This window comes from Triticum urartu, chromosome 4 (genome assembly GCF_003073215.2).
Source record: "Triticum urartu cultivar G1812 chromosome 4, Tu2.1, whole genome shotgun sequence".
Classification (NCBI taxonomy): domain Eukaryota; kingdom Viridiplantae; phylum Streptophyta; class Magnoliopsida; order Poales; family Poaceae; genus Triticum; species Triticum urartu.
The window spans coordinates 22,763,094-22,774,839 of record NC_053025.1 but is presented as its reverse complement, the minus strand read 5'-3'; the positions used below and the strand labels follow the sequence as shown (position 1 = coordinate 22,774,839).

Genomic DNA, 11,746 nt, shown 5'->3' with positions numbered 1-11,746 from the left:
CTCTTGAAAGACATACAATTATCAGAGTAACCAAATTATATGTGCTGTGTACCTATCTGCAAAGAGAACAACATGACCTTAAAATTGCTCTGCTTGTAGTTTTGGTCAAGTAACAAGAAAACCTGGGATTAAGAGGTGCAGGTGTTTGGTCGGTGTTGCTAGTAGAAAACAAAAAGAAATTGTTGCTGATGCTATAGTATTCTTCAGAAGAAGGCCCTGCAGTATTTTCACCCTTAACAAAATATTCAGTCAATCAGCCATGTGCATCACATAGTCCACGGCAATCTCTTTTGTGAAGAACAAATATAATATCTACAACAAGTTAATCGTGCGAACCAGTTTCAGCTATCAGGAAGCGAAGGAGAATTGTTCTCTGTTCTCTAGCCATCAGAACACAATACTAAGTCCTAACTGAACAGAAATATTGCCTCAATCTTAAAATCTGATGCTTTCTTTCATTGTTATAAGGAGAATCCCCAAATCTATGCTGATTCTCTCTAGAACTGAACATAGGCCAGATCTGAAACCAAAGCCTGCCTAAGCACCATCCTCAGGATAACAAAAAATATGCATTGGGTGGAGTTTAGGAAGAACTAAAATCAACGAAAACAGTGTCTAAGGACGAAATATGGCACTATATTAGGATCCCGGGCATAGGCTCATGGCAACAGGAAAAGGAAAAATGGGGAGCAGAACGAATCTAGGTTGCAGAGAAAAAGAATTTCCAAACAACATGTATAGGGCACACTAAGCATATAAACAGCAAAAGTTCACTTCTGAATTTGGTCACACAACATAAAGAAATCTTAATATGAGCTTGTAAGTGCTGCAGATATGATCACAGGGAATGTTTGATGCAAACATTAGTGTGAAAGCATGCATAAAAGGAAAGGTTGTTTTCTTCAGTCATAGTGTTCTGAAAACAACAGTAGAAGAGGAGACTTTCACATATATACAATAAGCGATGGTAAACCGCTCTTGACCATAGAGACAACAATAAAGTCTAAAGATCGTAGACTACATCATAGACTACTTTTCACCAGAGGCAGCAAGGGAGGACTAAAGTCTATACATATCTTGCTGAGAGTAGTCCAAAATGGGAAAGATGCTGGTCTGATAGATATGAAACAAAAGGTGGTTGTTGCAGTAACCGATGAAGCACGCTGTCCAGGATACATTCAGCAAAGTTTACCAGAAACTGTTTCTGGTTGCTTCAAGGCGCTGCTCAAACTTCATAGCAATGTAGCGTAGCCTTTGCGTCAGTCCTTCGATGCTTGCAAGAGCTGTTTTCATAACTCCCTTGGTGTTATCCTGACCTTTCAGGTGGCGAGCAGCTGTTGTGTTTTCTATTTGGGCAGAATACGAGTTCATATACCTAACAGCGTAGTAGCATGTTTTGCGCAGCTTCTTGATTGTCTCATTCGATGAAGTCAACCATTTGACCAGGTGCGTCACTTGATTTTCTAGCCTCTTGACATGGGTGTAGTGGTAGCCCCTCATTTCTTTGCCATATGCATTCTCCATGTATCTAATAGCCTCCATAGCAGCACTGTCTTCTGCATCTTCATAGCTATCTAAGATTGCACCTGGTATAGAACTCGGGACAAGTGAATCATCTAGCAATTCCAAAGTAGAAATGAAAGTCACTGTTACACGATTCTTTCCGCCTGGGTATATTTTGTGCTGGTAAGTTGCAGGGGGCAGCTTTAGAGCTTTCAGCATGAGGGCAAATATGTGGGCATAAGGAATCACTATCAGGTAGTCATTATCCTGTAGGGACAAAGCAAGGGTAAATTTTAGTTAATATCATATCATCTTTTTGAAACCCTTCTCTAAAGTAGTGATTCCTTATGCCCACATATTTGGTTTCTACTGTATAAGTAACTTACATCTGTAGAAGTCAGTAGATATTAGCAGATGTAAGTTAATGCACAAACAAACTGAGACTATAAAACAAACTGGTCATATCACCTAACCATGTAAACTCTTACAATAGACAGTGACAGTTTGCAGTAATGCGGTTTCTTTTAGAAGCATTCCAAAAAATTGACAACTAAATGAAAGCAAAGAATAGGAAGTGATCCGACCTTTTCCTCACATAGATCCAATATTTTCAGTGGCATCCTTTTTTGTGATTAGTGCAGAACAAAACTGACCCTTTTTCCCTGTTAATCCCAAGACAAAATCAAATCTGCCTTCAAATGGAATTAAAAGATCAAGGTAATGAGCAAATTTTAGATAATACATCAAATGGAATCAAAACTGCCAAATTGCATCCATAAAAGAATATAACTGCACATACATGTTTAATAACAATCGTGGTCTAGCAAAACCAAAACTCAGATCAGTATATGGCATCGCTCACCATTGATATGTTACAAAACCTGGGTCAATTAAGCCGCTAACCTGTTTACACGCAAGAACAAAATATAAATAGCATGAGGCAAACCTTGCAAAAACTTGGGATGAGTCAGGTGGATCTCAAACAATGTTTATCCAATTATTATTATCCTCACCTCCTCACATAACCTGAGATTGAAGTAAGAAAATGGGATGAGTTCACCTTTGATCTGCAGTAGCACATTTAGGAATACCCAATTTCTTCTTCCATCATGCAAGTACCCAGGACAAAAACACGTCCAGCTCGTTGGTGAGCAACCTTATCAAAGCTCCTACAAATAGGAAAACAATGATTTCAGGAGGGGAAATGACACCAATAACTATCAGGCATAGCTCACTGTATGAACTTAATACCATTTGCACATTTGGTACTGACAACAGTTCTAGCGATAAACAAAAGATGCAGTAGTATATGAAGTCAGGTAAGTGTACACTCAAATACACCGCTACATGAAAACAAAAGCCTACAAAGCACGCATTTTAGTGAACATGTTTCAGTTTTCTTTTCCTATCCGCGTTTGAAAAGGATAAAAGAGAACACAAGCAAACCTAAAAATAACCTCATGACAAAACAAAATATACAAAATTTCATGTCTCCTATAGTCTTATACAACAGGGGGAAAAATCAAGTTACCAAATGCTAATCTATGGGTAAAATCATCATGAAGAATTCTGTAGGGTCGAGAGCCCCATAAACAGAAGTAAATATCTACTTCATGGATTCTTGTTATGATTGAGTGGAACTAATGTTTTGACTGGATATTCCTTGTTTCTTTATACTTTTATTAATCTCGAAATCATCTTTTTATGATTGACTGGAACTAATATTTTGAAGAATGAAATCACGTGGCTTGCATAGACTAATCCTCACCTGCTAGCCTTCTGGGATTTTCATCAAACACCTTGTAGGAGTAGCACAAAATCTGCACAAGCAAAGATCAGAAAAAGTTCAAAGAAGGAGCAGGGCATTTATAGGAGGAAAGAAATTAGGAAGAGGACAAGAGTGTGTGCACTTCCTGGCTGGAGAGGAACTCCGAACACGCCATCGCTTGCGACGACGACGAAGAGGTGGGCCGGGGTGATCTCCACGGTCTTCACCTCACGGTTGCCGAGGCTGCGCGTGAAGGCCGTGCTCGGGTAGAGCCCATGGCGGGCCCAGACGCGAGGCGGGGTACCCCTCGTAGGCGAGCCAGCCCTCGGCGTCGGGGTCGCGCACGCCCTCCACCTGCTCGACGGACATGACCCGCGCGCACGCTCGTCGGCGTGGAACGGCGCCTGGTCCCACGACACCTCCTCGGCGACGACGCGGCCGACGCGCCAGACCCGGTCACGGCGCGCAAGTCCCCGACGTTGGCCACGTGGAGCACGCCGCCGGCCACGAGCGCCGCGACGGCGGTGGTCCCGCTCACGGAGTTGTCCACGGCCGCCGCCGCGCGCATCTCCTCGTTGACCCCGACCATAGCCGCCCGGAACGCCCCCGCGGGGTCCGACGCGAGGAGGCTCCCTCTGGAGGCGTCGTCCTCGGCCGCGAGGAGGAGGAGGCGGGGAAGCCCATCCCACGAGAACCGGGACCAGGCGCCGTGGCCGTCGAAGACCGCGAAGAGGTGGAGATCGGGGTCGCCCGCGGAGCGCGTGGCCACGAGGTACACGTCCTGCGACTCCCGGCCCGGGGAGTCCGGGTAGAGGCCGTCCACCGTCAGCGTGGTGTACTCCAGCGCCAGGCCCGCACCCGGCACCACAGCGCGGCTACCGGGCACGCCACCGCCTTCCCGCCGCCCTCCGCCGTCGCCCCGCGGCAGGCGGCACCTGCCGTGCGCGCACCCCATGGAATGCGTGCGCCCTCCACCAGCACCCCCCGGGATGCAGCCGCGCTCCTCATCCTTCCCAGCAGCTCCACTGCACCACGACGGCGCTGATTCCCGTCCTTGTCGCCCACCTCCCCTGCTCCTTCACACAACCACCGCCTCACCTAACCCGCACCCGATACAGATCCATGCGCCGCCGATGGGCATCGGACAATGGAGAGAAGGAAGGAGGGGGAGAGAAACGAGGACGGGAGCGGATTTGGTAGCTAGGTTTTACTGCTCGCGTCTCATCCGGCGTCCACACCACCAATCGCGGACCAAGCCACCTCGCAAACTCTCACCTGCGCCACATCTACCACAGAGGCTAACAAGTGGGCCCAATGTTTCTGAAACGGAAGAGATCTAGCTGGGTGCATGGAAGGACGGTGAGGGTATACCAGCGCCAATCCACCCACCCGCCTGGCAGCCCCACGACGCCTCGTTGGTCTGTAATTGTTTTTTTTTTCACCCAGGCACAAGCGACGCACCCTCAGTACCTACCCCGCCAAGCCGGACCCGTGAGAGATGTGGCCCACCCGTCATCCAGATGAGTAAGAAATGATAACGTGAAAAAAACAAGCGGTAGGATCTCTGCCAGCGCGGTAAAAAAGCTCCAGCGAGGCAGATCGGGTGAATGAGGATGATTTCATGACGCAGATGCCTCGGTTTGGCGGGTAGTCTAGAGCGGTTTATATGTTCAATTGTGTACCCAATAGAGCACACAATTCACATGACAAAATCATATGCGTTGTCACGAGATATTACACCCAAGTTGCCTTTATAAATCGTGTGCCTAACTTTCAAACAATCACGCACGAGTATACATATCACGCATGGTGTGCGATGCTCCAAGCCATCACAAACAATTTGATTACGTAAAGTGTTTGCCAATCAACGCACACGTTCACAATATAGGAATATGTGTGTTTCATTCCTGGCACATGAGTTTATTTTTCTACTACTGTTTGTGATGCCTACATCACACAATTTGGTCTAGTGGTGTGTGGGGATGTATCTGGTGCACCGGGGCAATTTGCGCTACCGGTGCACCGGTCGCTCGTTGCACATTCAAAAATGTTCCAAAAAATCTGAAAAAAAATCTAGTGCATTGACACAACATCAATGTATGTTGTCAGAAAATTTTAAATCAATATTTGAAACATTGCTCAAGATACAAAAATAACAAATTTGATACTGAATAGTACATAACACAAGTTAGGCTTCAGTTTTGGCCCATTAGCACATTGAGGTCAAATTTGTCATTTTTATATCATGAGCATTGTTTTGAATTTTGATTTGAATTTTTGTGACAACATACATTGATGTTGTGTCGATACACTAAATTTTTTGTAACTTTTTTTGAATATTTTTGAATGTGCAACGGGTCCGGTGCACCGGTAGCATCAATTGTCTTGGTGCACCAAATATGTTCCCAGTCGTCTCAGGCCCAATCTGCAGTAGTGGGTGCAGCTGTACCATTAAGTATTGGACCATAGTATCTTGGGAGCGCTTTTCCAAGCAAACACCAAACTTGCCATGGCAACTTTGTAGGATTTACCATGATCGGTGGTGAAAATTGCCATGCGGCGCAAAAAAAGCAGAAAAATTGTCGTCTGTCTGATCGTGATCAAATGACGTTGAGGGTGTCCGCGGGAGGCCCAAAGAAAAATGACTTTAAACACTTATCATTCTCGTGGGTATTTAGAAATTTTACGTGCAAGGGAATGTAGGGGATTGGGAGGGAATGTGGAGGATTGGTGAATTGGAGGGATTCACCAAATCCCAGGTAATGTCGGTCCCTTTGGGGCTTGAAAACCCCCTCTGCCAAACAAGGCCTAAAATAGCTTCCAGAGCGATGGCCAGAGCTGCCCTTTATGTTACTTTATTAATATTTTTTAAGAACTTCAAAATGTGGCTTTTGCTAAATTCGAAACAAAAACCAAATTATGTGCACGACTGTCCAGAAAATTCATTTTTATCTAGCATTTTCTACTCATTTTTGAAACCGTCTGAACCCAAAATGTTCAATTGGGACACCATCTAGTACATTAAAAATATGTGACCAACATGTCACTCGAAAAGATAGTTTAAAGTATATATAATCTCAGATACCTTTGGGCCAAGAAATATTTTTCTTCCAAATCGGGTTACTCCCTGGGTTCCATATGCATGGACAAAATTCAGTATCATCTATGCATATTAAAGATAGCAGGGGACGGGAAAGGGAAAGCCGATTGAGCAGCCCCAGGAAATTGCTTCTTGGTAGTATGTGCGATGAGAACCGTAAGGCCCATAATGTATGTTGCTTCTTGGTAATCTGTGCTTCAGGGATTCCTCTTAGGGGATGGACGATTGTTAAGCTGGATTAGTTGCTAGGTACTCCTGCAGAAGATGAAATTTTCCAGTTAATTTACATTATATGCTGCTTATAACAATAAGAGAGGTGCATCCTGGAGAGTGGTTATTACAAAATTGACATTCAGTTTGAGCACATAAATGTTTTCCCCTACATCTTTCAAAATAATGCGACACTGACGATCAAATAAACCCATGATTCAAGATCTCCTAACAAAACATTCTATCAGTTTATTGTAAGCCTTAAAATAAGCATAGTGGGAGTGTTACAAACAAAACATATACTCGATAATATTCTAGAAAAAAAGGTGAGTTCTCACGAATAACTAGATTTGACATGGAAGATTAATTTTAGATAGATTCTTCTTCTCGCGTTAGGAAATATTCAGATAATACAATATTTATAGAAGGTTCTAAAAGAGATAATCAACTTAGAAATGTCCACGGGTGTCCTACGGAGAGATTAGTAAACTAGCAAAAGACAGACGTGCGTCTTGTTGTATAAGGGCATCTCCAAACTGACTCCAAATCGGACACCGTATCCGTCTGTGGACCGGTGAGGACTAGTCCACAGATATTGATGTGGGAGCCGGTCATCCAACCTTGTCCGCATAAATTTCAAACATGATTTCAACATACGGAAAGAAACATGATGGAATTCTACAAAATTCAACTAACCAAGCCCCCGCAACAATCAAAATAATTATAGAAAATAGCACAATTCATCCATAAGTTGCATGCAAATATCTCTAATGCAACAATAGTTCAACTAGATAACCAGATGTTCAACAAGTTTTTCATGTCGATGCCCTAACAACTTCGCATTGTGTTCATGGATGATGCGCATGTCGTAGGGCGCAAAGTGCTTTCGCACATGAAACGAGCGATGCACGCTCTGCCAAAAGACCCCGCCCCTTGCGCTCCTGCCTACAAAGTCCATAGATATAACCAACCACGCATCACACAACAACTTATCATCCTTCACCGAGTACCCCGCCCTCGTGCTTTCTCTAAGAAACAAGATGAAGTTCAAAAATAAGCTCAATGTCATTTGACCGAACACATGTCGGGTGTGGTGTTTGCTATGGACGTCGTCGGTACTGGGGCAGAGGGTACATGGTTGCGGAGGGATTCTGGGTGGATGGCGGCTGCGTTGGTGGGGGCTGTGACGTCCTACGATGTGCGGGAAGGTGTAGATGCAAGGCAAGGGGGAGCATGACGGAGTGGAAGAGAAGTGGATCGGAAGGGGGAGTTGGGTGGGACAGGGGTGTCGGAGTCCTACGTGGTGAAGGTCCGAACCGCTCCGCAGACCAATAAGGTACCAAATTGGATGGCAGACTGGATCTAGACAGTTTGGTCCGAAAGGATGAGGACCGTTTGAGGATCCGCGTTGGAGATGCCCTAAGATCTCTAGGAAGTATTAACGAGTTGAGTTGTCCCATGTGTGAGAACGGCCGGCGAGTGCGGCTACACGTCCTCATGTGGTTCACAGAAAGCATAATGCACAAAGGTTCAAATGTCTTATTATTCTTATAGTGTGGGCCTTAAAAAGTATAGGCCATATAACAACCAAAATTAATGTGAACATTATGTAATTGATGAAGTTCAGAAGCATGTACCTTAACGATATTATGCAAAACTTTGGCTTCATTGTTTTTGTTGAAGTGGTCACGAACAGGCTGTGGTAGAAGAGAAACTGGTAAGATCATAAATACACTACAAGTATATTTCCAAATAAAAAACTGGAACACGGAAAAGGCAAAAATGATTTTGTAATAGGTTCAGTTTACATATAAAGTTGGAAAGTGTATTTTACCTGCAATATGTCATTTATTGCTTTTGCAAGAGAATTTTTCACATCACGAGGATGCAAAGCACCACTATGATAATCCGCAACGAATTCTTCCATTCCAAGGTAAGTTCTGTTTAAGAGGGCACAAGTTAAGATCTACCAAAATAATTGAACTGCTGTCATATCCAGAGCTCATAACTTAACTGGTGCTTAATAATTCAAATTTTGGAGTAATTTGTAACTGATAATAGCATAAAATGTGCGACTTCTTTATTGCTCATGCATAACCTATGGCAAATAATAAAATTTCTAGTTATAGTTTATCTAGAAGAAAAATATTACCTGCTACCACCATGACTTTCATGCCGAACTATCTCAAACTTTTCAAGACTAGGGAAAACAATGTGTTCAATGTACTCCAAGCATATATTTCCTTCAACAATTTTGATAGGGCAGAAAGCTTTATTTATCTTCAACTTCACCAAACCCTGAATAAACAAGTCCATCATGAAGTCATTATCACCACAAAAGAAAAATGCGTAAATATCAATTGATATTTCTAGTGATTAATAACTTAACTGTTTGAAGTAACTAAAAGTTGTTAATAGAAGAAAAATCGTGATACAAACCTCGCTATCATCCATAAATATATCCAAGGATGGATTACTCTTTGACATCTTTTGGCCTTCTTTGAAACTAGTTAGCATGTCTAGTTAGTGTTATGGATAAGCACATACACCACAGACCTAGCTATCTCTAACCATGCATACCAACAGTAAAATAGATATACAAATCACATATTCATTAAAAAATGGATACGATGTAGCAATATAATTGGTTTATTCTTTCCCATGCATTCACAATATTCCCTAGCCATGATATTCTCCTCTCTTTGATCTATGCCCACCAGGCATATGTCTACCTACAAAAAATAATTAAAAAAATCATAACGGCATGTTATTAATAAGTCAGTAAAACTAAGAAAAAAGTCGTAAGCTTGTTAGGTTTCATTGAATCATATATAAATACCATACTATAACATGTAAGCTTTGAATCATATATGCATGATGTAGATGTTCATTTAATTTGTATAATTCATCTCATTCAAAATTAATTAGTTTTATAAAAAAATAATCTATTTTAAGATTCACGGAATTGTGCATTGTAAAGCATAAAGTAAAAAACAAATAGTGGCAATTCATTAACAAAAAAAAGTTTGGGCAATTAAGATATGGAAGATTCTATAACAAAGGAAAAGTACTTGTGTTTTGAGGTTTGTGCATTATGCTTAAGTTCAACCATGGAGTCTTCTAGATTATACATGTGGCATGATCTGGTGGAATGTAGATGATATCCAATGGCCAGTAGTGCTCGGATTTGCCATCTATGCACAGTCGGATTGGCTTCATTCAACGACCAACTTTCAAAGTTATCCGCACACTATATAGGGGTATAGACTAGTATGTGCGGAATTTTATAACAATATACTTTTCACATGTGGCATAAAAAAAGATAAGTTTGTATTTCAAATGGGCAGATTTTTTTGTTGACCCGATATTTTGTCCTTTCTGTGTAGCCACAAATCACAATATTTTCAAACAAAATTTCACAGAACCATACTGCATACATATAAGTTTTCACAACAAAATAGTTTTTTTAACTTTAAATATGTTTTTTGATTATTTTTAAAAAATACCAAACTCCAAACTCAGCAGCCATAAGTCAGCACTCATATAGGCTTCCTTATCACGGAGCATGTTGCGTATTCACAAAATACTAGGATGTGAACATACTAACCTCCGTAAAGAGTATGTCAGCACACCGCATGATGGGGTCTAAGAGCTTGGTAGCACTCACGTGAGCCGGGTTAAGTTGCAATCTAGCAAATGACAGATCATATGTTAATATCTGGAAGGGGCAAATATAACATTAAAGGTAAACGCAATCTGGATGGGAAATATACCTCATTAATCTTTCAACTTTATTTCTCCGCGCAATGTCCATTACAAGTGGCCAATACTCTTGTGCACGGTTGTTGATTTGTTCAGGGGACCATATAAATTCCACCTTGTCTATGTTCATGCCAAGAGATTCCCAAATCTCAATCATGTAGCGACTGATTGTTCTAACCTTGTCCAAATCCTTTGCCGTCTTCTGGACCGCTACCAAAATCTTCACTTTACATCCAGCTCTGACCATTCTATTTACATTTATCGCTTTCCCAACACCCTGAAAAAAAACAAATGTCTGATTTATTTTGACATAATAGATGTGCATGTAGCGAAGTTATAGGCACAACTAATTGATTCGACGGAGAAGATGGATTTATTAAGAACCTGGGCGATGTGCACGCGGCAAGAGGGCTCGAAGTCAACATAGCATACCGGGTTGTGCTTGACATGCAGCAGGGGTAGCAGCTCGTCCTCCCCGATGCACTCTTCCGCGATGCTCAACACCGTCGCCAAGCGCTCTTCCGGGGTCATCACTGCCATGGTATTCGAGAGCTCCTCCGAGGCAGACATTACGGCTGGTCACCGCGCCAGGCAGTGTGGACGCGATCGATTACGTTGATGGGGCGTGGACTGCGGATCCGCCGGAGGAAGGTCTTCCCCCACCCCCTCTTATATACAAGGAAAAGACGTGTAGAGAGGCGAATCGACGGAGAGAGAATCTACATATATAGATTGAGAGAGATCGTGACGGGAGGCGGCCGGACAAAAGGGGGGGCGCGGAACAAGAGATTCGTACGGAGTATATTTACATTAATATAATAAATAATATATAATATAATAAATAATAACAACAACAATAAAAAAATACAATATATAATATAATAATAATAATAATAAAGAATTTTACAAAATAGTCCCTGTAGTTTTTGGTAATTAACCCGCAGTACTGTTTTAAGTGTTAAAACGGAGAAAAACGTTTCGTTTTGCATTTTAGTCCCTCAAAAAGTGCCATATCAACCCGCAGTCCATTGAATTTGCCCCGTCGTTCGCCGTCCTCCCGACCCCCATCTCTCGACCTCTCTCCCGACCACCCACATCTCTCTCGCGAACTAGGGTTAGGCGCCGCCACCGTCTTCCTGGTCAACGGCGAGCTCCAGCGTCACCTACGGCCAGGCCCATCCCCGCCTCCCTATCTGCCCACAGGAGCTCGACCCTGCCGCCCTCTCCCGATGGGAGCTCTACCACAACGACCGAAAGCCACCGGACGTTGGTCCTCCTATCCCACGTCGCCGCCAGCCGCCTGGACAACGCGCTGGAGGCCCTCGCGGCCGCCGGGACTCGTTCCTCCACAAAGCCCTGATCCGGGCTTCACCGACGCAGGCCTCCATGCTAGCCTGTCACGC

General features: G+C 43.2%; 1 protein-coding gene and 1 pseudogene across 1 annotated transcript; both read right to left on the bottom strand.

Moving 5' to 3' along the window:
- Positions 1-2,301: 2,301 nt before the first annotated feature.
- LOC125550384 lies at positions 2,302-4,577 on the bottom strand (annotated as a pseudogene).
- A 2,022-nt stretch (positions 4,578-6,599) lies between these two features.
- Positions 6,600-10,913, bottom strand: LOC125554554 (tyrosine--tRNA ligase 1, cytoplasmic-like). Its single transcript, XM_048718077.1, has 9 exons — positions 10,728-10,913; positions 10,355-10,620; positions 10,189-10,270; positions 9,211-9,313; positions 9,021-9,100; positions 8,734-8,879; positions 8,416-8,521; positions 8,219-8,278; positions 6,600-6,626 (listed from the first exon to the last, which is right to left on the bottom strand). Exons 1-9 carry the CDS (start codon positions 10,911-10,913, stop codon positions 6,600-6,602), a joined length of 1,056 nt encoding a protein of 351 aa, XP_048574034.1.
- Between the last annotated feature and the right edge of the window lie 833 nt (positions 10,914-11,746).